We start from the raw sequence: 27,678 nt of genomic DNA, 5'->3' as shown, positions 1-27,678 counted from the left end.
CCCCAACCGCACGCAACGAAACCAGTCTCTGCTTAGGCACGTTAACTGAGGGCTGCAGCGAAGGAAGACGGAAGCACTTCAGAAGAGGTTTAAGCCCTTCTGGAGTTATGCTGCAGCCTCCGGGGCAGGTGAACGTCCCGGCCCAGAGAAGGTTCTAGGATAACCCGGCAACCACGGGGCTTCTCTGCACACGCCCCTCTTGAACCGGGCCTGGGCCCTCCTCCCCCTCTCGCTCCCGGCCCAGAGGAGGACTGGCCACACACACGCTCTTACCGGACTGCGCCAACCTGTCCTTGGCGCTGTGGCAGGGCACCTGCTCGATCCTGTTGCAGAGGGACGTCACTCGGGTGTGTAAGTCCTCCAGCTCGTATCCGGAACAATCCAGCTGAAAACGCAATGAACGAGGGGGAAAGCATCACTCCTCTGAGACTGGGAGCTTTTGCGAGTCCCTGCTCACTTCTTCGGAGACCCTGTGCCACTCATTTTGTCAGTCTGCTGGACTGTTGCTCTTTTCTCCCGCTACGGAGGCACTCACGTGGCCGCCCATCTTGAACACGCTCTGCAGCTATCGGACCCCCCCCCCTCCCCCAAAGTGATCGGCAGTCACAGTGCAACAGTGATCCATGCAACTGTCACCTCGAGGTTGGACTACTGTAATGCCCTCTACATGGGGCTGCCCTTGTGCCGAGCCCGGAAACTACAGTTGGTGCAGAACACGGCAGCCGGGCTGCTATTAGGGCTCCCTAAGTGGAAGCACATACAGCCGAGGCTGCGGGAGCTGCACTGGCTGCCAATTGTGTACCAGATCCGTTACAAGGTGCTGGTCATTACCTTTAAAGCCCTATATGACCGAGGACCTGCCTACCTTAGGGACCGTCTCTCCCCATACGTACCCCAGAGGGTGCTGAGGTCAGGTTCACAGAATCTACTGATAATCCCCGGGCTGAAGGAGGCTGTGGAGAAACGCCATTTTAGTCAGGGGTGGTGCTTCATTTGGCAGGGGTCAGTAAATCCCTCAGCAAGCGTTGTAGCCTTCCCCTCACTCCCCCCTCCCTTCCAGAGCCAAACCAACAACGCTAGGGGGAAAATCTCCTAGAGAGGCAGGAAGTGCTGTTGTTCCTTGCATGTGTTAAGCAGGAAGAGAAGGCAGATTTGAACTGGGGCTCGAGCGAGCATGTGGTGAGCAATGGAGGCTCCTGCCTGGGGGGGGCCCAGGCAGGCAGACTAAGTAAGTAATTCACAAGACAGGGCAAGTTTAGATCAGGGCCAGCAGGACGCGTTTATAATCAACTTTTCTTTGTTATACTGGTTGCTGTGCTGGGCTGTGCTGTGCTGTGCTGGGCTGTGCTGTGCTAATTTTGTAGATGCAACTGTTTTTGTTTTGTTTTTCTTTTCCTATCCTTTTCCCTTTTAAATAAATGTTTTTTTCTGTTTAAAATGCTGGCAGTCAAACTCTGTACCACATAGATCCCCAGACCGCTTTAGACCACGCTGTGTTGAGAAGGGGGCCCCGGGGAAGGGGGAAGGCATGCAGTTGGATAAGGTGCCAATCCTCCAGGGGTGCCCCAAAGAAGCGCTGAGGTCTCTGTGAAACCCAAGTGCAGGGTGGCAGAGGACCTTGAGGCCTGGCCTCACAGCTGGAGAGGGGGATTGGGAGTCCTGTTCCTCTCAATCTGAACCCCGGGACTGAGCAGGTGGTGGCAGCGAGCCCAAGGGGCAGGAGGAGAAATAGCTCCCTCCAGGAGTTGGCGAGTCAATAGGGAGCAGACGGGACCGGGTCTGAAGGCAGAATCGGGCCGGTTCCGTCACACTTGGCGGCAGCGGTGGGATAAGAACAAACAGAGAACTTGATTGGCCAGGCATTTTTGTTTTTTTTTTATACGTGCAAGCACCCAGAGAAAGCAACAGAGGTTTTGTTTTATTTTCGGGTCAACTGGAGTAGGGAAAGTTTAGCTAGTTAGGATGGAGCGTGCTAAGATGCTGGAAATCCTGAAGATGACAAAGCCACAGCTCCAGGAAGAGTGTGCAAAGCACAAGCTGGAGTGTGACAACATGACTGTAGTAGATATGAAAGACCTCCTTTTGGAGTATCATCAGCATGCAGGGACACTTGCAAAAGTGGCCCCCACCCAGTCAGAAGTAACCTTGCGGCTACAGTTGGAACTGGAGAGAATGCGTATCGAGGCAGACCAAATCCGCAGACAGGAGGAAAGAGAGTGGGACAAGATCCGCAGAGAGGAGGAAAGAGAGAGAGAGGAAAGACAAGCAGAGAGGGAGCTGAGACAAGCTGAGCTCCGCAGACAGGAGGAAAAAGAGAGAGCTGATATCCGCAGACGGGAGCAGGAGGAGCAACGTCGCCATGAGCTTGAGGTGCTACGTCTGGAAGCTGAACTAAGCAAAGAGATCCAAGTCACCCCCAAGGACTTTGCAGTGTACCAAGAGGGAGAAGACCCCTCCATATACCTCTCCAACTTTGAGAGGGCAGCCAAACAGTGGGGGATTGCAGAGGAGGACTATATGTCTTACCTCTGTAGCAACCTGACTGGAGAACTTTCAGCCATCTATTACAGCATGCCTATGGAAGATGGGGGGATAACTTTTGCAGGCTATAAAGCCACTGTATTTAAAAGGTTTAAACTGGGGCCAGACCACTCCCGAAAGCAGTTCAGGGGTTTGGCTCCACAAGAAGGTAAATCCTATTCTGAATGTGGGGTAATGAAGGAACAAACAGTTCCAGTGTTATTGGGCCGGGATTTGTTGGTTGGCCAGTACTCTATAAATGCTGTAACCCGCAGCCAAACCCTCAGAGGAAAGTGGGGGGAGGAAGGCAACTTTAAGGAAGCCACCTCACCACCAACCAGGGAGGGGGAAATAGCCCAGGTTACTGAGGACGAAGAGAGGGCAGTCACCCAGGAGGGGGAGGACCAGCCTGTCTCAAGCCCTGGAGGAGGGTGTTCCCAAGGGGAAGAGGGGTGTAGCTTTCCCCAAGTGCAGCAAGAGGCTGTCGATGTTCCTAGCAAGGAAAGGAACCTGTCTAGCATAAAGGATGTGCATGCTGAAGAGACCAAGGTGGAGAGTGGAGATTTCACAGGAGGTTCTGAGAGCAGCAAGGCTAATGTGGGCTCAGAGGAGCACATAGCTGAAGGCTTGGGGGAACGGGAGCGGTTCCAGAAGGGGGTCCGGAGCGGCCTTAGGTTGGAACCGGTTCACCAAGTAGCTGTGGATCAGGAAGTGGGATCGTCCGAGACGCTCTCAAAACAGGTCGTCTTGAAGCAGGGCAGACAGGAATCCTGGGAAGCTGTGGAACCTTCCAGGCAGGAAGGGGGTCAGTTGGGTAGTGCTGAAAAACCAACCGAGGGGACTGAGAACCCAAGCCAAACCCTCAGGGGAAGGTGGGGGGAGGAAGGCAACTTTCGGGAAGCCACCTCACCACCAACCAGGGAGGGGGAGGACCAGCCTGTCTCAAGCCCTGCAGGAGGGTGTGCCCAATGGGAAGAGGGGTGCCAATTTCCGCAAGGGCAGCAGGATGCTGTGCAGCCTTCCAGGCAGGAAGGAGCTCAGTTGGCTGACACTGAAAAACCAACTGAGGGGGTGGAGAACCCAGATCAAACGTTGGCTGAGTGTCCTGGAAACAGTGGGACTAGGGGTGGCTTGAAGGAACAGATGATAGGAAGTCTGGGGGAGCCAGAAATGTTCCTGTCTGAGGTTCAAAGTGACCCGAAGCTGGAACCACTGTGTGAGTTGGCAAGGGACCAGAAAGTGGAGTTCTCAGAAGTTGAGACAGGGGATAGGGTGATGGTTTTCCTGCCCCTTCCTACTGGTGAACGGAAAGTGGAATGGGGGGGACCCCATATGATTGTGGATGATCTAGACAATGCTACCTGGGTGGTGGCTATGGAGAAAACGGGAAAGGCAGTTAAAGTGGTGCAGGTGAATATGCCACAGCCATTCTCTGCGAGGTCCATGGTGTTGCATATAGGTAGGAAGGAAGGAGACAAAAAGAAGCTGGGACAGCAATTGTTTGCAGCACCAGAGGTAGTTTTCTGGGAGGACAGAGTGGACAGAGGGAACATTCCACCAATGAGGGATAAAGAAGAGGCAACTGTGTGGGAACTGGGCAGTTTCCAACCTCATATGTGGGGCCAGGAATTTCCTCCTTTGATGGACCACTCACCCCAGCAACAGCAGCAACGAAGGGAGAGCACCAAACTCCAGAGGTGGTCCTGGGAGATGGAGGAGTACATCTTAGACTGGACATTCCTTCTGAATGCAGCAATGCGACTTGTTGTCCAGAAGGGACATGGGCACCTAGGGTGCTGGACTTTGTGTATTATTGGAGAAATACCTGAATGTTTGTGTAATATTTTGGTTAATGGGTTTCTCCTTGTTTGATTGGATTCTGCTACGGGGTCACCTCTGTAGGAGGCAACCCCTCCGGCTCAGAATTTAAGGAGGGGGAAGTGTGGAGAAACGCCATTTTAGTCAGGGGTGGTGCTTCATTTGGCAGGGGTCAGTAAATCCCTCAGTAAGCGTTGTAGCCTTCCCCTCACTCCCCCCTCCCTTCCAGAGCCAAACCAACAACGCTAGGGGGAAAATCTCCTAGAGAGGCAGGAAGTGCTGTTGTTCCTTGCATGTGTTAAGCAGGAAGAGAAGGCAGATTTGAACTGGGGCTCGAGCGAGCATGTGGTGAGCAATGGAGGCTCCTGCCTGGGGGGGGCCCAGGCAGGCAGACTAAGTAAGTAATTCACAAGACAGGGCAAGTTTAGATCAGGGCCAGCAGGACGCGTTTATAATCAACTTTTCTTTGTTATACTGGTTGCTGTGCTGGGCTGTGCTGTGCTGTGCTGGGCTGTGCTGTGCTAATTTTGTAGATGCAACTGTTTTTGTTTTGTTTTTCTTTTCCTATCCTTTTCCCTTTTAAATAAATGTTTTTTTCTGTTTAAAATGCTGGCAGTCAAACTCTGTACCACATAGATCCCCAGACCGCTTTAGACCACGCTGTGTTGAGAAGGGGGCCCCGGGGAAGGGGGAAGGCATGCAGTTGGATAAGGTGCCAATCCTCCAGGGGTGCCCCAAAGAAGCGCTGAGGTCTCTGTGAAACCCAAGTGCAGGGTGGCAGAGGACCTTGAGGCCTGGCCTCACAGCTGGAGAGGGGGATTGGGAGTCCTGTTCCTCTCAATCTGAACCCCGGGACTGAGCAGGTGGTGGCAGCGAGCCCAAGGGGCAGGAGGAGAAATAGCTCCCTCCAGGAGTTGGCGAGTCAATAGGGAGCAGACGGGACCGGGTCTGAAGGCAGAATCGGGCCGGTTCCGTCACACTTGGCGGCAGCGGTGGGATAAGAACAAACAGAGAACTTGATTGGCCAGGCATTTTTGTTTTTTTTTTATACGTGCAAGCACCCAGAGAAAGCAACAGAGGTTTTGTTTTATTTTCGGGTCAACTGGAGTAGGGAAAGTTTAGCTAGTTAGGATGGAGCGTGCTAAGATGCTGGAAATCCTGAAGATGACAAAGCCACAGCTCCAGGAAGAGTGTGCAAAGCACAAGCTGGAGTGTGACAACATGACTGTAGTAGATATGAAAGACCTCCTTTTGGAGTATCATCAGCATGCAGGGACACTTGCAAAAGTGGCCCCCACCCAGTCAGAAGTAACCTTGCGGCTACAGTTGGAACTGGAGAGAATGCGTATCGAGGCAGACCAAATCCGCAGACAGGAGGAAAGAGAGTGGGACAAGATCCGCAGAGAGGAGGAAAGAGAGAGAGAGGAAAGACAAGCAGAGAGGGAGCTGAGACAAGCTGAGCTCCGCAGACAGGAGGAAAAAGAGAGAGCTGATATCCGCAGACGGGAGCAGGAGGAGCAACGTCGCCATGAGCTTGAGGTGCTACGTCTGGAAGCTGAACTAAGCAAAGAGATCCAAGTCACCCCCAAGGACTTTGCAGTGTACCAAGAGGGAGAAGACCCCTCCATATACCTCTCCAACTTTGAGAGGGCAGCCAAACAGTGGGGGATTGCAGAGGAGGACTATATGTCTTACCTCTGTAGCAACCTGACTGGAGAACTTTCAGCCATCTATTACAGCATGCCTATGGAAGATGGGGGGATAACTTTTGCAGGCTATAAAGCCACTGTATTTAAAAGGTTTAAACTGGGGCCAGACCACTCCCGAAAGCAGTTCAGGGGTTTGGCTCCACAAGAAGGTAAATCCTATTCTGAATGTGGGGTAATGAAGGAACAAACAGTTCCAGTGTTATTGGGCCGGGATTTGTTGGTTGGCCAGTACTCTATAAATGCTGTAACCCGCAGCCAAACCCTCAGAGGAAAGTGGGGGGAGGAAGGCAACTTTAAGGAAGCCACCTCACCACCAACCAGGGAGGGGGAAATAGCCCAGGTTACTGAGGACGAAGAGAGGGCAGTCACCCAGGAGGGGGAGGACCAGCCTGTCTCAAGCCCTGGAGGAGGGTGTTCCCAAGGGGAAGAGGGGTGTAGCTTTCCCCAAGTGCAGCAAGAGGCTGTCGATGTTCCTAGCAAGGAAAGGAACCTGTCTAGCATAAAGGATGTGCATGCTGAAGAGACCAAGGTGGAGAGTGGAGATTTCACAGGAGGTTCTGAGAGCAGCAAGGCTAATGTGGGCTCAGAGGAGCACATAGCTGAAGGCTTGGGGGAACGGGAGCGGTTCCAGAAGGGGGTCCGGAGCGGCCTTAGGTTGGAACCGGTTCACCAAGTAGCTGTGGATCAGGAAGTGGGATCGTCCGAGACGCTCTCAAAACAGGTCGTCTTGAAGCAGGGCAGACAGGAATCCTGGGAAGCTGTGGAACCTTCCAGGCAGGAAGGGGGTCAGTTGGGTAGTGCTGAAAAACCAACCGAGGGGACTGAGAACCCAAGCCAAACCCTCAGGGGAAGGTGGGGGGAGGAAGGCAACTTTCGGGAAGCCACCTCACCACCAACCAGGGAGGGGGAGGACCAGCCTGTCTCAAGCCCTGCAGGAGGGTGTGCCCAATGGGAAGAGGGGTGCCAATTTCCGCAAGGGCAGCAGGATGCTGTGCAGCCTTCCAGGCAGGAAGGAGCTCAGTTGGCTGACACTGAAAAACCAACTGAGGGGGTGGAGAACCCAGATCAAACGTTGGCTGAGTGTCCTGGAAACAGTGGGACTAGGGGTGGCTTGAAGGAACAGATGATAGGAAGTCTGGGGGAGCCAGAAATGTTCCTGTCTGAGGTTCAAAGTGACCCGAAGCTGGAACCACTGTGTGAGTTGGCAAGGGACCAGAAAGTGGAGTTCTCAGAAGTTGAGACAGGGGATAGGGTGATGGTTTTCCTGCCCCTTCCTACTGGTGAACGGAAAGTGGAATGGGGGGGACCCCATATGATTGTGGATGATCTAGACAATGCTACCTGGGTGGTGGCTATGGAGAAAACGGGAAAGGCAGTTAAAGTGGTGCAGGTGAATATGCCACAGCCATTCTCTGCGAGGTCCATGGTGTTGCATATAGGTAGGAAGGAAGGAGACAAAAAGAAGCTGGGACAGCAATTGTTTGCAGCACCAGAGGTAGTTTTCTGGGAGGACAGAGTGGACAGAGGGAACATTCCACCAATGAGGGATAAAGAAGAGGCAACTGTGTGGGAACTGGGCAGTTTCCAACCTCATATGTGGGGCCAGGAATTTCCTCCTTTGATGGACCACTCACCCCAGCAACAGCAGCAACGAAGGGAGAGCACCAAACTCCAGAGGTGGTCCTGGGAGATGGAGGAGTACATCTTAGACTGGACATTCCTTCTGAATGCAGCAATGCGACTTGTTGTCCAGAAGGGACATGGGCACCTAGGGTGCTGGACTTTGTGTATTATTGGAGAAATACCTGAATGTTTGTGTAATATTTTGGTTAATGGGTTTCTCCTTGTTTGATTGGATTCTGCTACGGGGTCACCTCTGTAGGAGGCAACCCCTCCGGCTCAGAATTTAAGGAGGGGGAAGTGTGGAGAAACGCCATTTTAGTCAGGGGTGGTGCTTCATTTGGCAGGGGTCAGTAAATCCCTCAGTAAGCGTTGTAGCCTTCCCCTCACTCCCCCCTCCCTTCCAGAGCCAAACCAACAACGCTAGGGGGAAAATCTCCTAGAGAGGCAGGAAGTGCTGTTGTTCCTTGCATGTGTTAAGCAGGAAGAGAAGGCAGATTTGAACTGGGGCTCGAGCGAGCATGTGGTGAGCAATGGAGGCTCCTGCCTGGGGGGGGCCCAGGCAGGCAGACTAAGTAAGTAATTCACAAGACAGGGCAAGTTTAGATCAGGGCCAGCAGGACGCGTTTATAATCAACTTTTCTTTGTTATACTGGTTGCTGTGCTGGGCTGTGCTGTGCTGTGCTGTGCTAATTTTGTAGATGCAACTGTTTTTGTTTTGTTTTTCTTTTCCTATCCTTTTCCCTTTTAAATAAATGTTTTTTTCTGTTTAAAATGCTGGCAGTCAAACTCTGTACCACATAGATCCCCAGACCACTTTAGACCACGCTGTGTTGAGAAGGGGGCCCCGGGGAAGGGGGAAGGCATGCAGTTGGATAAGGTGCCAATCCTCCAGGGGTGCCCCAAAGAAGCGCTGAGGTCTCTGTGAAACCCAAGTGCAGGGTGGCAGAGGACCTTGAGGCCTGGCCTCACAGCTGGAGAGGGGGATTGGGAGTCCTGTTCCTCTCAATCTGAACCCCGGGACTGAGCAGGTGGTGGCAGCGAGCCCAAGGGGCAGGAGGAGAAATAGCTCCCTCCAGGAGTTGGCGAGTCAATAGGGAGCAGACGGGACCGGGTCTGAAGGCAGAATCGGGCCGGTTCCGTCACAGAGGCCAAACGGAAAATTCCAAGGGAAAGGGCCTTCTCAATCATGGCTCCCCACTGGCGGAATCAACTACCAGAGGAGGTGCGGGCCCTGCGGAGTCTTGCTCAGTTCCGCGGGGCCTGCAAGACTACCCTCTCTCAGCCGGCCTTTTCTTAAGGCGGATTCTGTGGTGCCGTCATTATGAAAAAATCTGTATATGAGTAAGATCGGAAATTTTGAAAATGTAGCACCGGGCACGATCGTATGAAATTGTTGGGTTTTAATTAGATGGTTTTAAGGGAATTTTAAGGCAATTGTATCACGTCGTCGATGATTGTTTTTATTATGTCGTCTTTGCATTTTATATCATGCTGTGAGCCACCATGAGCCTGCTTCGGCGGGGAGGGCGGGGTATTCATTAAATGTTGTTGTTATTATTATTACTGCTAATTTCAACTCTGGAAACAGGAGAGAATTTGTTCCTTGGCCAAAAAAAGTCAACTGCTCGCAGGGGCGGCTGATGTATCACTAATTAGTTATAGTTCAGGTTTATTACAGTCATCGACAGCTATGTTTCAGTCATTAAAAACAACCTTGATGTAATAAGTCGCTGAAGGCTTTCACGGCCCGAGTCCATTGGTTGCGGTCGATTTCCCGGGCTGCGTGTTCGTGGTCTTGGCATTGTGAGACCGGACGTTTCGCCAGCAACTGTGGCTGGCATCCTCAGAGGCGTAACCCAGGAAACTGGAGTTCTCTTCTGGGTCGAATACTCCAGTTTTCTGGGTTACACCTCTGAGGTTGTCGGTCACAGTTGCTGGTGAAACGTCCAGTCTCACAATGCCAAGGCCACAGCCACACAGCCCGGGAAACAGACAACAACCAAACCTTGATATACGTTGTAGAAAGTCCCAACGAGAACCGACATTGTAGGACCCAAGTAGGAGCCCGTAATAACAATTTGAGAGCTTAAGGGTTATGACTGCAAGATAAAATAAACAACATTGCCGTTTAAACCTTTAAAGCATTTTAAAAGTCACTTAAGAATTACTGCTTATGTATTATGCAAAGAAATCTACATGCTCCCCCACATACCCCACCTCTACACTCCACTGGCACACCATCCCAGGAGGAATGCCCTCCCCTCCCCGGGCATGCTTTTTCCAACCCTGCCATCTCAGCCCAGCGATCTACCTGCTGAATCCTGCCGAGGGCCTCGATGACCAGGATGTAGTCCGAGAAGACCAGCCCTTCCATCTCCCAGTCCTGGATCAGCGGGCTGTGCTCCGGGGTGGCCATGTCTTCCAAGAACCCCTTCAGGTAGGTGTACTTTTCGTTGATAATGGCATCTGAAAGAGACGCAGACTCAACTTTAGGGCCAAGCCTGTGTGAAGCAACTCCTTAACGAGATTTTTAAAGAGAAGATTCTAAGATGGGAGTGGTGGTGGCGGCGGAAACAGTGATGCCAGAAATGGGGCACCTACTAAGAACATAAGAGAAGCCAGGTTGGATCAGGCCAATGGCCCCTCCAGTCCAACACTCTGTGTCACATACGAACATAAGAGAAGCCATGTTGGATCAGGACAATTGCCCCTCCAGTTCAACACTCTGTGTCACATAAGAACAGAAGAGAAGCCATGTTGGATCAGGACAATTGCCCCTCCAGTCCAACACTCTGTGTCACATAAGAACATAAGAGAAGCCATGTTGGATCAGGACAATTGCCCCTCCAGTCCAACACTCTGTGTCACATAAGAACATAAGAGAAGCCATGTTGGATCAGGCCAATGGCCCCTCCAGTCCAACACTCTGTGTCACATAAGAACATAAGAGAAGCTATGTTGGATCAGGCCAGTGGCCCATCCAGTCCAACACTCTGTGTCACATAAGAACAGAAGAGAAGCCATGTTGGATCAGGACAATTGCCCCTCCAGTCCAACGCTCTGTGTCACATAAGAACAGAAGAGAAGCCATGTTGGATCAGGACAATTGCCCCTCCAGTCCAACACTCTGTGTCACATAAGAACATAAGAGAAGCCATGTTGGATCAGGACAATTGCCCCTCCAGTCCAACACTCTGTGTCACATAAGAACATAAGAGAAGCCATGTTGGATCAGGCCAATGGCCCCTCCAGTCCAACACTCTGTGTCACATAAGAACATAAGAGAAGCCCTGTTGGATCAGGCCAGTGGCCCATCCAGTCCAACACTCTGTGTCACATAAGAACAGAAGAGAAGCCATGTTGGATCAGGACAATTGCCCCTCCAGTCCAACGCTCTGTGTCACATAAGAACAGAAGAGAAGCCATGTTGGATCAGGACAATTGCCCCTCCAGTCCAACACTCTGTGTCACATAAGAACAGAAGAGAAGCCATGTTGGATCAGGACAATTGCCCCTCCAGTCCAACACTCTGTGTCACATAAGAACATAAGAGAAGCTATGTTGGATCAGGCCAATGGCCCCTCCAGTCCAACACTCTGTGTCACATAAGAACATAAGAGAAGCCCTGTTGGATCAGGCCAGTGGCCCATCCAGTCCAACACTCTGTGTCACACAGGGGCCAAAAAACCCAGGCGTCATCAGGAGGTCCAGCAGCAGAGACGGAACTCCAGAAGCCCTCTCACTGTTGCCACCCCCACCCCCAACAAGCACCAAGAATACAGAGCATCCCTGTCCCAGGCATAAGAGAAGCCATGTTGGATCAAGCCTATGGCCCCTCCAGTCCAACACTCTGTATCACACAGGGGCAAAAATACCCAAGCACCAAGAATACAGAGCATAACTGCCCCAACAATATGCTGTGGCTAACAGCCACTGATGGACCTCTGCTCCAGATGCTTATCCAATCCCCTCTTGAAGCTGGCTGTGCTTGTAGGAGGCACCACCTCCTGGGATGATCTGAAGCCCCCTGGAAGGAAAGGGTGCCCCGGCCCCCGAAGGTGACGAGAAGCCGTGTGTCATGGGGGAAAGCTGCACCAGCACAGCCCAGGGCGCGCATTCTGTGTTTCTTACCTGCTGCCAAATGCCTGACAACCAGCCGGTGACACTGGTTCCAGTGCCCAGCTCTGGACAAGAACAGGGCCTCCTTGTGCTTGTCCCCCTGCACCTTGGCCCTCACGGCCTTGGCTTCGTAAATCCACTCTGGGGGCACGCACAGCCATTCCATGAGGAAACCCTCCTTGGCCCAGGAGTCGGGGGTCTCCGAGAGCACACAGTGACGGCTCAAGAGCTCACGCACCGCCCTCTCGCGGACGCTGGCAAAGACACACAGAGAGAAAAGGCAAAACGTGAGCCACGCGGCTGGATCAGATAGTATCTCCTCCGTCCCCAGCCAATCACCCCACCTCAAAGAAGAGGATGCTGCAAAGGAGCCTCTGCGCATGAGAGAAGGGTGCAGCGTAACACCAGGGTCTCTGTTAATTACTCTCAGCATTCCACAATTAAGAATTCTTAATTTGATTCCGATAGCTTTATTTCCTTCACTATGTCCCCCCCCCCCCCCCGGAATTAAACTCAAACAACTGGTTACCATACATGACACTGTCTTGACATTTTCAGTGAGTTATCTACCACGACCCCAAGATCTCTCTCTTGGTCACTCTCTGCCAGTTCACACCCCCATCAACTTGTATGTGTAGCTGGGATTCTTGGCCCCAATGTGCATTACTGCACTTGGCCACATTGAACCTCATCTGCCACGTTGACGCCCACTCACCCAGTCTCAACAGATCCCTTTGGAGGGCCTCACAATCCTCTCTGGTTCTCACCACCCTGAACAATTTAGTGTCATCTGCAAACTTGGCCACTTCACTGCTCACTCCCAACTCCAAATCATTTATGAACAAATTAAAGAGAATGGGACCCATTACTGAGCCCTGCGGCACCCCACTGCTTACCGTCCTCCACTGTGAAGACTGCCCATTTATACTCACTCTCTGCTTCCTATTAATTAGCCAGTTTTTGATCCACAAGAGGACCTGTCCTTTTACTCCACGACTCTCAAGCTTTCTAAGGAGCCTTTGATGAGGAACTTTATCAAAAGCTGAATGCCAGCTGGTTTCCTGCTTCTAATATATTTGAAGAAATTTTTATTGTTGGTCTTTATGTTTTTTGCAATATGCTCCTCATAGTCCCTTTTTGCCTGCCTGATCACAGTCTTGCATTTGATTTGCCAGTGCCTTCCACTTTGTGATTTGCCTTCCACAAGTGATTTGCCATCACTTCCACTGTTGCCCCTCCCAAACACCAAGAATACAGAGCATCACTGGCCCATCCAGTACAACACTCTGTGTCACACAGTGGCCAAAAAACCCCAGGTGCCATCAGGAGATCCACCAGTGGGGTCAGGACACTAGAAGCCCTCCCACTGTGCCCCCCCCAAGCACCAAGAAGACAGAGCATCACTGCCCCAGACATAAGAGAAGCCATGTTGGATCAGGCCAATGGCCCATCCAGTCCAACACTCTGTGTCACACAGTGACCAAAAAACCCGAAGTGCCATCAGGAGATCCACGAGTGGGGCCAGGACACTAGAAGCCCTCCTACTATTGCCCCTCCCCCCCAAGAATACAGAGCATCACTTGCTCCAGACAAAGAGTTCCATAAATACCCTGTGGTTAACAGCCACTGATGGACTTCTGCTCCACATGTTTATCCAACCCCCTAAGTACTGTCTACTCAGACTGGCAGCAGCTCTCTGGGGTCTCTCAGGAAGCGAAAAGTTCTTTCAAGCCACTTACAGCTCGGTTGTTTTAAACAGGAGATGGCAGAGATTGAACCTGGGGCCTTCTACATGCCAAGAAGCCGGCTTTCAAGCTCAGCCACAGCCCCTCCCCCAAAGGGTAAGGAAGAGACTCCAGACTTACTGTGCGCTGGGCATGTGAAGGAGCACAAAGACCGCCCACTCCCACAGCCCCTCCCTCTCGAGCTGGGCTGCGTAGCTGGCGTTCAGCACTCCCTGGCACTGCTCCGACAGGTGGGTGTAATTTAAGGCACGCAGCACTTCCCAGAGGTGCCAGCTGAGGTGGTAGTCCAAGGGGTTGGCAGTGATGCTCTGAGGATCCAGCAGCTGGTGGAGATCATAGCACCTGGAGAGAAAGCCACATCAGAACACAGCACTTTGGCCAGGCCTGCAGGTGGCCACGTAACCCCCTGAAGCTGCCTTACACCCAATGAGAGCCCATCAAGTTCAGACTCGCAGTGCCTCTCCAGGGTCTCAGGCAGAGAAAGATCTCTCCCATCACCTCCTGCCTGCTTCTTTTGGAGAGCCAGTTTGGTGTAGCGGTTAAGTGGGCAGACTCTTCTCTGGGAGAACCGGGTTTGATTCCCCACTCCTCCGCTTGCACCTGCTGGAATGGCCTTGGGTCAGCCAGAGCTCTTGTAGGAGCTGTCCTTGAAAGGGCAGCTTCTGGGAGAGCTCTCTCAGCCCCACCCACCACACAGGATGTCTGTTGTGGGGGAGGAAGGTGAAGAAGAAGAAGAAGAAACTGGGTTCATATCCCGCCCTATGCTCTGAATCTCAGAGTCTCAGAGTGGTCACAATCTTCTCTATCTCTGCCCCCACCCCACAACAGACACCCCGTGAGGTAGGTGGGGCTGAGCGAGCTGTTACAGCAGCTGCCCTTTCAAGGACAACATCTGCCAGAGCTATGGCTGACCCAAGGCCATTCCAGCAGCTGCAAGTGGAGGAGTGGGGAATCAAACCCAGTTCTCCCGGATAAGAGAGCTATGGCTGACCCAAGGCCATTCCAGAAGCTGCAAGTGGAGGAGTGGGGAATCAAACCCGGTTCTCCCAGATAAGAGAGCTCTGGCTGACCGAAGGCCATTCTAGCAGCTGCAAGTGGAGGAGGGGGGAATCAAACCCGGTTCTCCCAAATAAGAGAGCTCTGGCTGACCCAAGGCCATTCCAGCAGCTGCAAGTGGAGGAGGGGGGAATCAAACCCGGTTCTCCCGGATAAGAGAGCTATGGCTGACCCAAGGCCATTCCAGCAGCTGCAAGTGGAGGAGTGGGGGAATCAAACCCGGTTCTCCCAGATAAGAGTCTGCGCACTTAACCACGATACCCAACTGGAGATTGTAAGCCGCTCTGAAACTCTGATTCAGAGAGAAGGGCGGGATATAAATCCAAACTCTTCTGCTTCTCCAATCTTTCCAGAAGATTACCTGTCACTGTACAGTTTTAAGAGGTGAAAACACACATCCTGCACGGAGCGCTGTGAATCGCCTTCCTCGATCACGCAGCCTGAGCCTTCCAGATACGGCGGCAACGGAGAGCAAGTGTACTTCTCACACGCAGAGGAGTCCTGGAGGAAAGAACACACGGAGGAATGAAATGCGGCAGCAGGCAGAACAGATCTGGCTGGGGGGGGGGGGCAGAGGCTTCCTGACCTTCTAAGCCTCATCGACTGTGGGCAACGCAGTCATCACACAGGAAGGAATTCCTGTTTTTTATATCATCATCATCATCATCATCATCATCATCATCATCATCATCATCATCATCATCAGACTTTTACACCACCCTCTCCTGATACTTGGGGCTCAGGCGGTGTGTAACGTTTAAATACAAATTAAAAATAGCTAAAAAAATTAAATAATATCACAGTCGTTCCCAAAAGGTGCCTTAAAAACAAATTATTCTTAACCCCGGGGGGGGGGGGAGATGGGAGAAAAGACTAGGCCAGAGGTGGCCAACGGTAGTTCTCCAGATGTTTTTTTGCCTACAACTCCCATCAGCCGCAGTCATTGGCCATGCTGGCTAGGGCTGCTGGGAGTTGTAGGCAAAAAACATCTGGAGAGCTACCCTTGGCCACCCCTGGACTAGGCAGATTAAGACTGTTGGTTAGAAACCGCCGCTATCCCCAACCGTAATCCTGGTTTACCATACTGGTTGGTTTGGAAGCGTTAAACACGTGCACTTGGCATGCTGGGACTGCGGCTTGCCACTTTAAGAGATTTGATTATTTCCTCATTGGAAAGGTTTGCACTGTTATTGACAGTGGCAAGACCGGCCCTTGCAGCACCTTGGAAGAACCGCCTGATGCCCTCAGCCAATGACTGGAGAATCCGGCTCTGGGACTATTTTATATTTGGGAAAAAATCCACTTACAGTTCTCCAACACCCCCCCCCCCCCCCCAAATCCTAGGAAGCCTTTGCGAAGCTATGGTTCCCTAGGGTTACACACCTCTGTGACCTTGAAAAATACATTTTTATCATCATCTGGTATTTTTCTAAAAGTATTCTGACCTCTGAAGCACTGTGTATGAAACTGTCTAATCCCAGGGGCGTCAAAATGTAGTTCAGGGGCCGAATCAGGCCCCCGGAGGGCTCCGAGCAACTGGCTGTCATCTGCATCCTTCTCCCTTTCTCTTGCTTCCTTCTGCATCTCAGCTTGCTTGCCAGGTTCACTCAATCACACAGGAGCTACAGAGCAAAGCCTCTATTTGCTCCATTGGCTGAGGCTCCTCCCATGGCGAGGAACTTGCTTTGCCAGGTTTGCTCAGATGCACAGGAGCTACAGAGCAAAACCTCTATTTTCTCCATTGGCTGAGGGGGGAGGGAGAGCTTGCTTTGCCAGGCTCTCTCAATTGCACAGCAGAGCTACTGAGTCAGGCCTCTCTTCCTTCTATTGGCTGAGGCTTCTCCCCCTCCTGGTCCCATGGGAAAGGAAGGAAAGAGCCAGAGCTTCCTTTGCTCAGTTCCCTGGATCCCATGGGAGAACTACAAAGAAAGCACCTTTAAGATTAATGAGTGTTTAAGCATGTTTTAAGTTTTTAAAAATATATATATATTTGAATGCTGGCTGCTGGCTTCATTTCTGTATGATGAAGAAGAGCGTCCAAAGGCAGCTGCAGAAGAACCACAGCCTGTCACAGTCTGCTGAACCATCTTCCCGTGAGACAGCAGCCGGCAGAACCGAACCAGCTCTACACCTTGAGCTCCATCTGCAAGGAAGCACCTGCTGCTTACCTGGAACACAGCTTCGTACATGCTCAGGGCCTGGGACAGCGGCGCCGTGGAGGGAAGCAGGTACCAGAGGTGGACGCCAACGGTGCGCTTCCAGTCCAGCTGGGAACAGACATTGATGCTCCTCTTCTCTGACAGACGCCACACCTACGGAAGGAACGCAATAACTGCAGCACAGCTAGTTGGGGCCGACACCCGCGAGTCTTCCCCAGGGAGCCTCCAAAAGGTAGCCGGGGGCAGCCACATGCCCAACCGACCAGAGACCACGTTGGGAAAAGACAGCAGCGCTCAAGGGGCACCAACGACCACACTCTCTGGTTTCACAGTTACCACTCACCGGCTTGCCAGCTAGCAGGGCAAAGATGCGCAGCCTCTCGTCCTGGATGAAGCAGTCCGCCTGCAGATGGTGCCAGTCCGCTAACTGCATGGCCATGAGCTCCCGGACCTCCTGGCTACCCACCAGCTGGAAGAGGAGCAGCGCCAGCCTGTGGTCCCCTAGAAGAGGAAGGGGGCATCAACCAGTGAGACCCAGGAACTTTTATCCAGCTTGTCTATATCCAGCATATTGATGGAACTCTCTCTGGGGCAGGGATGCTCTGTATTCTTGGTGCTTGGGGGAGGAGGGCAACAGTGGGAGGGCTTCCAGTGTCCTGGCTCCACTGCTGGACCTCCTGATGGCACCTGGGTTTTTTGGACACTGTGTGACACAGAGTGTTGGACTGGAGGGGCCATTAATCTGCTCCAACAGGGCTTCTCTTATGTTCTTATGTGACACAGAGTGTTGGACTGGATGGGCCATTGGCCTGATCCAACATGGCTTCTCTTCTGTTCTTATGCGACACAGAGTGTTGGACTGGAGGGGCCACTGGCCTGATCCAACAGGGCTTCTCTTAGGTTCTTATGTGACACAGTGTTGGACTGGAGGGGCCACTGGCCTGATCCAACAGGGCTTCTCTTAGGTTCTTATGTGACACAGAGTGTTGGACTGGAGGGCCCACTGGCCTTATCCAACAGGGCTTCTCTTATGTTCTTATGTGACACAGAGTGTTGGACTGGATGGGCCATTGGCCTGATCCAACATGGCTTCTCTTCTGTTCTTATGTGACACAGAGTGTTGGACTGGAGGGGCCACTGGCCTGATCCAACAGGGCTTCTCTTAGGTTCTTATGTGACACAGAGGGTCGGACTGCAGGGGCCATTGGCCTGATCCAACATGGCTTCTCTTATGTTCTTATGTGACACAGAGTGTTGGACTGGAGGAGCCATTGGCCTGATCCAACAGGGCTTCTCTTATGTTTTTATGTGACACAGAGTGTTGGACTGGAGGCGCCACTGAACTGATCCAACATGGCTTCTCTTAGGTTCTTATGTGACACAGAGTGTTGGACTGGAGGGGCCACTGGCCTGACCCAACATGGGGCAGAGATACTCTGTCTTCTTGGTGCCTAGGGGGGCACAGTGGGAGGGCCTCTAGTATCCTGGCCCCACTGATGGACCTCCTGATGGTACCTGGGTTTTTTGGCCATTGTATAACACAGAGTGTTGGACTGGAGGGGCCACTGGCCTGATCCAACATGGCTTTTCTTAGGTTCTTATGTGACACAGAGTGTTGGACTGGAGGGGCCACTGGCCTGATCCAACATGGCTTCTCTTAGGTTCTTATGTGACAGAGTGTTGGACTGCAGGGGCCACTGGCCTGATCCAACAGGGCTTCTCTTAGGTTCTTATGTGACACAGAGTGTCGGACTGGAGGGGCCACTGGCCTGATCCAACAGGACTTCTCTTAGGTTCTTATGTGACACAGAGTGTCAGACTGGAAGGGCCACTGGCCTGATCCAACAGGGCTTCTCTTATGTTCTTATGTGACACAGAGTGTTGGACTGGAGGTGCCACTGACCTGATCCAACATGGCTTCTCTTCTGTTCTTATGTGACACAGAGTGTTGGACTGGAGGGGCCACTGGCCTGACCCAACATGGGGCAGAGATACTCTGTCTTCTTGGTGCCTAGGGGGGCACAGTGGGAGGGCTTCTAGTGTCCTGGCCCCATTGGTGGACCTCCTGATGGCACCTGAGTTTTTTGACCACTGTGTGACAGAGTGTTGGACTATATGGGCCATTGGCCTGATCCAACATGGCTTCTCTTATTTTCTTATGTCTGGGGCAGTGATACTCTGTATTCTTGGCGCTTGGAGGGGCGGCACAGTGGGAGGGATTCTAGTGTCCTGGCCCCACTGATGGACCTCCTGATGGCCCCTAGTTATTTTGATTGCAGTGTGACACAGAGTGTTGGACTGGATAGGCCATTGGCCTGATCCAACATGGCTTCCCTTAGGTTCCTGTGTCTGGGGCAGTGATGCTCTCTATTCTTGGTGCTTGTGGGGGGCACAGTGGGAGGGCTTCTAGTGTCCTGGCCCCACTGATGGACCTCCTGAAGGCACCTGGGTTTTTTGGCCACTGTGTGACACAGAGTGGTGGACTGGATGGGCCATTGGCCTGACCCAACAGGGCTTCTCTTATGTTCTTATGTCTGGGACAGTGATGCTCTGTATTCTTGGTGCTTGGTGGGGGCAACAGTGAGAGGGCTAGTGTCCTGGTCCCACTGCTGGACCTCCTGATGGCACCTGGGTTTTTCTGTCCCCTGTGTGACACAGTGATGGACTGGATGGGCTACTGGTCTGATCCAACATGGCTTCTCTTGTTCCTCTTTCCTCCTACCTGGCCCTTCCAACTGGAGATGCTGGGGACTGAACCTGGGAGCTTCCGTGTGCAAAGGCAATGCCCTGCTACCGAATCGTGGTCCCTCCTCCCCCGGTTCTCAGGGCCAGGGGAAAGGGTGCCCTCTTACCAGACTGCTGAGCCAGCCCGCAGGCTTCGCCGATCCTCTTCCCAGTGAAGTAGCTGAAGACCGCCTCGGCAGGGCTGTGGTGCTGGCTGAGAGAGACCTCGTCCTCGATACGCTCGGCCGCCGTCTGCGAGAGCCACTGGGAGAAGGCCTTCCGGCGCTCCAGGGCCACAATGTACTCGCTGGGCTCCTCCAGGCGGGCCTCCAGCTCCTTCAGTTGCTCCCAGAGTGCCCCACACAAGGTCCACACCAAGCACCAGTGCTTGACCACGGCTGTAGAGACAGAGCGCCACGGGATCAGGAAGGGGGATACACCCCGCCACGCACACACTACCAGTTCTATGCATCTCGCACTGCTCCAGACAGGGGCTCCCAAGCTTTCTGAGCCGGTCGGCACCTCTGAGCTTCTGACACAAAGTGATGGGCAGAACTGCAAAATGGCTGCCACGAGGGGTGTGTGTGTGTGGAGCCAGACACAAAATGGCTGCCGCAGTTTCCCTTCAGCCACACAGAGAAGATCCTTGTCCTCTGGGGGCAGCTGCTGCCTAAGCAACAGTGTAAAAAAAAGTCTGACCAAGCAATCAAATCTCCAGTGGCCAATCAGACGCTGTGCTGGGCAAAAGCCCCACTATTCCCCTCCTCTCTGAGTCTCCAGAGGGCTCTCCAGACCATCAGGTGTACATACAAACATATGGAGCTGCCTTCTACTGAATCAGACCCTCTTTGGTCCATCAAAGCCAGATTTGTCTACTCAGACTGGCAACGGCTCTTTCTCCAAGGACTCAGGCTGAGGTTTTTCACGCCTATTTGCCTGGACCCTTTTTAGCTGGAGATACCGGGGATTGAACCTGAGACCTCGTGCTTCCCAAGCAGATGCTCTACCACTGAGCCACAGCCCCATTCATGGCTCTCCAGGGTCTCCAGCTGAGGTTCTTCGCGCCTACTTGCCTGGACCCTTTTCAGTTGGAGATGCCGGGGATTGAACCTGGGACCTTCTGCTCACCAAAGCAGATGCTCTACCACTGAGCCACAGCCCCATTCATGGCTCTCCAGGGTCTCCAACTGAGGTTCCTCGCGCCTACTTGCCTGGACCCTTTTGAGTTGGAGATGCCGGGGATTGAACCTGGGACCTTCTGCTCACCAAAGCAGATGCTCTACCACTGAGCCACAGCCCCATTCATGGCTCTCCAGGGTCTCCAACTGAGGTTCCTCGCGCCTACTTGCCCGGACCCTTTTCAGTTGGAGATGCCGGGGATTGAACCTGGGACCTTCTGCTCACCAAAGCAGATGCTCTACCACTGAGCCACAGCCCCATTCATGGCTCTCCAGGGTCTCCAACTGAGGTTCCTCGCGCCTACTTGCCTGGACCCTTTTCAGTTGGAGATGCCGGGGATTGAACCTGGGACCTTCTGCTCACCAAAGCAGATGCTCTACCACTGAGCCACAGCCCCATTCATGGCTCTCCAGGGTCTCCAACTGAGGTTCTTCACGCCTACTTGCCTGGACCCTTTTCAGTTGGAGATGCCGGGGATTGAACCTGGGACCTTCTGCTCACCAAAGCAGATGCTCTACCACTGAGCCACAGCCCCATTCATGGCTCTCCAGCTGAGGTTTTTCACGCCTATTTGCCTGGATCCTTTTGAGTTGGAGATGCCGGGGATTGAACCCGGGACCTTCTGCTTCCAAGCAGATGCTCTGCCACTGAGCCACCGTCTCTCTGCATTTGTGGGCAGCTGTTGCTCCAGGGCTGGGAGCCAGGTAAGGCCCAACTAACTTCCCAAAAGAACTTGGCAGGCACCAGGAAAGGGGCTGATGGGCACCACCTCAGTTCCCCTCTTCCTCAGGATGTCTCTTGTGGACACAACCCCACGGCCACGAGCTGGCCCAAATACGCTTCCGGCAGGGCCCGTTACCACTTGTGGCCGACTGCAGCCCAGCCACCTCCTAATGTGCCTGGACTGGAAGGCCTCTGGTTTTTCCAAAGAAGCAGACTAACACAAAGATTACACAGCGGGAAAGAGGCGGAGTCCAGAAGCACCTTGCAGACTAGCAAAATCCACGGCATGACTCATGAAAGCTCCTCCCCTGAGGCCACAAATTTTGTTAGTCTTGAAGGTGCTGCGGGACTCTGGCTCTTCTCTGCTGCTACAGACAGACTCGCATGGCTGCCTATCTGGACCTGGCTCCATAAAAAGCCTCTGCCACATTCTGCCCAGATGCCACAGGCTACAGAGAGGACCAGGCGCTCCCAGAAATGCTTTGCTGGGCCTCCCACCCGGCAGGTGGTGAAGAGAAGAGAAGGAGGTATTGGATTTATATCCCACCCTCCACTCCGAATCTCAAGAGTCTCAGAGCGGCCTGCAGTCTCTTATATCTTCTCCCCCTGCAACAGACAACCTGTGAGGTGGGTGGGGCTGAGAGCTCTCTCACAGCAGCTGCCCTCTCAAGGACAACTCCTAGGAGAGCTCTGGCTGACCCAAGGCCATTCCAGCAGGTGCAAGTGGAGGAGGGGGGAATCCAACCCGGTTCTCCCAGATAAGAGAGCTATGGCTGCCCAAGGCCATTCCAGAAGCTGCGAGTGAAGGCGTGGGGAATCAAACCCGGTTCTCCCAGATAAGAGAGCTCTGGCTGACCCAAGGCCATGCCAGCAGCTGCAAGTGGAGGAACGGGGAATCCAACCCGGTTCTCCCATGTAAGAGAGCTCTGGCTGACCCAAGACCATGCCAGCAGGTGCAAGTGGAGGAGTGGGGAATCAAACCCGGTTCTCCCAGATAAGAGAGCTCTGGCTGACCCAAGGCCATGCCAGCAGCTGCAAGTGGAGGAGTGGGGAAACAAACCCGGTTCTCCCAGATAAGAGAGCTCTGGCTGACGCAAGGCCATTCCAGCATGTGCAAGTGGAGGAGGGGGGAATCAAACCCGGTTCTCCCAGATAAGAGAGCTCTGGCTGACCCAAGGCCATTCCAGCAGCTGCAAGTGGAGGAGCGGGGAATCAAACCCGGTTCTCCCAGATAAGAGAGCTCTGGCTGACCCAAGGCCATTCCAGCAGCTGCAAGTGGAGGAGCGGGGAATCAAACCCGGTTCTCCCAGATAAGAGAGCTCTGGCTGACCCAAGGCCATTCCAGCAGGTGCAAGTGGAGGAGTGGGGAATCAAACCCGGTTCTCCCAGATAAGAGAGCTCTGGCTGACCCAAGGCCATTCCAGCAGCTGCAAGTGGAGGAGCGGGGAATCAAACCCAGTTCTCCCAGATAAGAGAGCTCTGGCTGACCCAAGGCCATTCCAGCAGCTGCAAGTGGAGGAGTGGGGAATCAAACCCGGTTCTCCCAGATAAGAGAGCTCTGGCTGACCCAAGGCCATTCCAGCAGCTGCAAGTGGAGGAGCGGGGAATCAAACCCGGTTCTCCCAGATAAGAGAGCTCTGGCTGACCCAAAGCCATTCCAGCAGCTGCAAGTGGAGGAGTGGGGAATCAAACCTGGTTCTCCCAGATAAGAGAGCTCTGGCTGACCCAAGGCCATTCCAGCAGCTGCAAGTGGAGGAGCGGGGAATCAAACCCGGTTCTCCCAGATAGGAGAGCTCTGGCTGACCCAAGGCCATTCCAGCAGGTGCAAGTGGAGGAGGGGGGAATCAAACCCGGTTCTCCCAGATAGGAGAGCTCTGGCTGACCCAAGGCCATTCCGGCAGCTGCAAGTGGAGGAGGGGGGAATCAAACCCAGTTCTCCCAGATAGGAGAGCTCTGGCTGACCCAAGGCCATTCCGGCAGCTGCAAGTGGAGGAGGGGGGAATCAAACCCGGTTCTCCCAGATAGGAGAGCTATGGCTGACCTAAGGCCATTCCAGCAGCTGCAAGTGGAGGAGTGGGGAATCAAACCCAGTTCTCCCAGATAAGAGTCCGCGCACTTAACCACTACACCAAACTGGCCATTCCAGCAGCTGCAAGTGGAGGAGTGGGGAATCAAACCCGGTTCTCCCAGATAAGAGTCCATGCACTTAACCACTACACCAAACTGGCCCAGGAGTCGGGGGTCTCCGAGAGCACACAGTGATGGCCCTGGGTCAACGCCGGCTGTGGGCTCGTCCAATATCACCACCTTGGAGCCACCCACAAAGGCAATGGCTACGGAGAGCTTCCGTTCCATCCCACCTTTCCAGAAAAAAGAGCACATGTATACGAAAGCTACGTTATGGAACCCCAGGGCTCAACAGAGATAGCAGGTTTTTATCTCATTACACATGCTAAGTCACTCGGTTTTCGTATCTGTTTGTTAACTCTTTTATTATCTGCATGCTAATTTGCTGCTATTCACAGGTCTTACCACCTGTTTTAATGCAGCTACTCTCGAGGTTCACAGGCACAAAAGAGGTCCTTTACTTGGAGATGCTGGGGATGGAACCTGGGATCTGCTGTGTGCTGACCACTGGGGACAGACAATAATTTTGGGGTAAACCCCTGCTCTGAATCTTCCTTTGGAGGAAAGACAGACATAATCAGAATCGAACCGATCCCCAGAGGCAAGGCCAAGGTCTTCTTCAGGAATGGGCAGGAGAAGATAGTTTTCTTACACGCGGCTTGGCTTAATTGCCAGACCTCTCCAATATGTTTTGCAATTATACAGCTTCCTACACTATAGGAATTTCTGTAATTTTTATATTATTTCAAGGCCAGTTTGTATGCTGCAGAACACTGGTGGAAATGCAGAAGTGGCATGAAATGCAACCTTTGTGTGTGTGTGTGTGTGTGTGTGGGGGGGTGATTTCTTAGCTTTCATTCTAAAAGAAGGCATATGAACATAGGAAGCTGCCTTACACCAGGAGTGGTCAAATTTGTCGACGTAAGAGCCACATAGCATAAATATTAGATGTTAGAGAGACACAAGACATGAATGTCGGAAGGAAGGAAGGAAGGAAGGAAGGAAGGAAGGAAGGAAGGAAGGAAGGAAGGAAGGAAGGAAGGAAGGAAGGAAGGAAGGAAGGAAGGAAGGAAGGAAGGAAGGAAGGAAGGAAGGAAAATAGATGGGAAGGAGGGAGAGGTGGAAAGAAAGCGGCTTTAACTTTAAATGCATTCTCCAAGGTGCTGGCTGGTTTGGCATGGAGAAGTAATTTAAAGAGACAAATGCCTTCTGCAAGCTGGCTGATTGGGCAGTGGGGGCTTTAAGAGCCACACACTATGTGTGAAAGCGCCACAAGAGCTCCCGAACCTCAGTTTGGCCACCCCTGCCTTATACTGAATCCTATCACAAGTCCATCAAAGTCAGAACTATCTACTCAGCCTGGCGGTGACTCCCGAGAGTCTCAGGCTGAGGTCTTTCACATCACCTCCTACCTGTTTCTCTTAACTGGAGATGCCAGGGATTGAACCTGGAAACTTCTGTATACAAAGCATATTGCTCTTCCACTGAGCCATGGCCCCTTGCTCCCACTGAGCCACAATAATACGTCTAGCCCTTATGGATGCAAAGATGCACTCAAAAGTTGACTACTGTGATTGGCACGGCTGGACCAAACCAGTTTTCCTGAAAACAGGGCTCCTGCTGCCAAGAAACTTAAATTAGGGAGTAAACTTGAACCCCACACAATGTATATAACCAGTCATGAAGCACAGCGGGTCTTGTCACTTAGGAGAGGGTTTCCACCACCCTGGGAAGGAAAGCAGCAAGGCACAGCCTAATCTCATCAGATCTCAGGAGCCAAGCAGGGCCACTGCTTGTAAGGGAGACCACCAAGAAAGGCTCTGTAGAAGGCAGCAACGGTAAACCACCTCCGCTTCTTGCTTGCCTTGAAAGCCCCTGGTACTGGGATGGAAGACCACCAAGGAAGGCCCTGCAGAGGAAGGCAATGGCAAACCACCTTCTCACTTGCCCCAAAAGCCCCTTTGCTGCGGTCGTCATAAGCTGGTCGTTGGATGGAAGACCACCAAGGAGGCCTCTGCAGAGGAAGGCAGTGGCAAGCCACCTCTGCTTCTCACTTGGCTTGAAAGTCCCTTTGCTGGGTTTTCATATGTCGGTTGTAACTGGAAGGCATTTAGCAGGTGTGGAATTCTAGCAGGAGCTACTTTGCGTATCAGGCCACACACCCCTGATGCAGCCAATCCTCCAAGAGCTTATAAGGCTCTTTTTTGTAAGTTCTTGGAGTACTGACTACATCAGGGGTGTGTGACCTAATACGCAAAGAGGATCCTACTAGAATTCCACCCGTGGCATTATTACATACATATGTTTCATTAGATCCTCAACCCCAGACCAACCTGATAAATTCTTGGTCTGTTCCCACCGCTTGTGGGGCAGCCCCACGTCCTGTATTATCTGGTCCATCTCCTCCTGGACTTGCTTTTCAGAGAGGCCCTTCAGACGTCCATAAAACCAAATGTGTTCTTCCACAGTCAGGCTGAGGAAAAAGGAGCAGACATGTTAGCTGGATGTGAATGCCCTGGGAAAGGAGGTCACCTTCACTTACACCACCTCTCGAAAGCAGCTCCATCACTTGCAGGGAGGGGTTCCCCGTATCAAAAAAGCTTAATTCAGTCTGGAAGACACCTACCTATAATATATATATTGCTTTCACGTTTTCTTTTTACAGGGTGGTTTGCCATTGCCTTCCCCAGTCATCTACACTTTCCCCCAGCAAGCTGGGGACTCCTTTGACCGACCTCAGAAGGATGGAAGGCTGAGTCAACCTCGAGCCGCCTACTTGAACCCAGCTTCCGTTGGGAACTCAGGTCGTGAACAGAGCTTAGGACTGCAGTACTGCAGCTTTACCACTCTGCACCACAGGGCTCATATATATATATCTCCCTGCAGGCAGAGGTGAAATTCTAGCAGAACCTCCTTTGCATATTAGGCCACACCCTCTGATGTAGCCAATCCTCCTGGAGCTTACAAGGCTCATTTTTTGTAAGGACTGGCTACATCAGGTGTGTGTGGCTTAATATGCAAAGGAGTGCCTGCAAAAATTCTACCCCTGCCTGCAGGTATTACAGGATGGCATGGCTGTTTGTTTACCAATCAAAGGGCAGGGGTGCACAGCTGGTGTGCGGCTGCAGACAATGTAACCGCAGCCTGGGATAGGATTTTTGTCCTGCAGACAGTTATAAGAACATCCGGGAATAAAGCAGGCGGGCATGAGGATACATGTCAACATTTATTTAGCCCACGTGCATGAAAACTTGCAGAACGGAGATCAGGATACGGGCCCAGGGTAGGGTCACGCACTCCCAAAACGTTGGAGGGACAAAGACTGCGATGCAACTGCTTTTTCCAGCTCATCCCTTTCTACTGTGACTTCCATTGCAGGAACTGACCCGGAAGCCTTACATGTCGAAGAGGACGTTGTGTTGAGGGCACATCCCCAACGTCTTCCGGATGGTGTCCATTTCTGAGCAGATGTCCCTCCCCAAGATATAGGCGGTGCCAGAACTGGGGGTCAGCAGGCCGGTCAGGATGGACCTGGGAGGAGTGAACAGAAGGAAAAATCAGTCCCAAGTTAAGCCCCTCCCAGTTGCAATGCAGGGCAAAGACAGCCCCGTAGTTAGGGGCCGCAGGGGAAGGGGTCATGGGGGAGGAGCCACAGGGTGAGAGTAGAAAGCTGGAGAGTCTGGAGCTGCCCCTCTCCTCCTTGCGTGATTTAAATAACATGGGAGGGCTTGCAGAAGCACCCACCACCCCCATGCATGATTTTGCAGAAGAGAGAGGGAAAGGAGTGGCCCTGGGATGGGGGTGAGGAGCCCCCCAAAACTGTCAGGGGGCCAGGTCCCATGGGTCACTGGTTAGCTACGGGTCTGAGCAAAGAAAAGATCACAGAGAAGGGTTGGTATCAGAGATTAGATCCGTTGTCTTTCCCTGCCTTTAAATAGAAGCCATTTAAGTGCTGTTCTGGCTTTAAAAGGGGGGGGGGGGATCCACAACTCTGTGACCAGAACCCTGACCCTTTAACAGGTCAAAGGGTTACATATATATGAAGCTGTCTTACAAAGAACTGGTTCCCCAAGCTCTGTGTGCTCTGAAGTTCTCCAGCGTCTTAACATATGAACATATGAAGCTGCCTTCTACTGAATCATACCCTGGGTCCATCAAAGTCAGTCTTGTCTACTC

General features: G+C 52.7%; 1 protein-coding gene across 1 annotated transcript in view; it reads right to left on the bottom strand.

The window, feature by feature from the left end:
* The window catches only part of LOC132567811 (nuclear pore complex protein Nup98-Nup96-like), a 90,139-nt gene that overhangs the window by 930 nt on the left and 61,531 nt on the right, over positions 1 to 27,678 (bottom strand). The window contains 11 exon segments of the mRNA XM_060233494.1: positions 274 to 385; positions 9,982 to 10,136; positions 11,802 to 12,043; positions 13,655 to 13,876; positions 14,952 to 15,091; positions 16,759 to 16,902; positions 17,093 to 17,250; positions 19,602 to 19,871; positions 23,595 to 23,735; positions 25,836 to 25,975; positions 26,902 to 27,033. Of these exon segments, the coding sequence (XP_060089477.1) occupies positions 274 to 385; positions 9,982 to 10,136; positions 11,802 to 12,043; positions 13,655 to 13,876; positions 14,952 to 15,091; positions 16,759 to 16,902; positions 17,093 to 17,250; positions 19,602 to 19,871; positions 23,595 to 23,735; positions 25,836 to 25,975; positions 26,902 to 27,033 (1,856 nt within the window).

Source organism: Heteronotia binoei, chromosome 2 (assembly GCF_032191835.1).
Source record: "Heteronotia binoei isolate CCM8104 ecotype False Entrance Well chromosome 2, APGP_CSIRO_Hbin_v1, whole genome shotgun sequence".
Classification (NCBI taxonomy): Eukaryota; Metazoa; Chordata; class Lepidosauria; order Squamata; family Gekkonidae; genus Heteronotia; species Heteronotia binoei.
The sequence above is the reverse complement of the archived record's forward strand: the minus strand, read 5'-3'. Positions and strand labels throughout refer to the sequence as shown.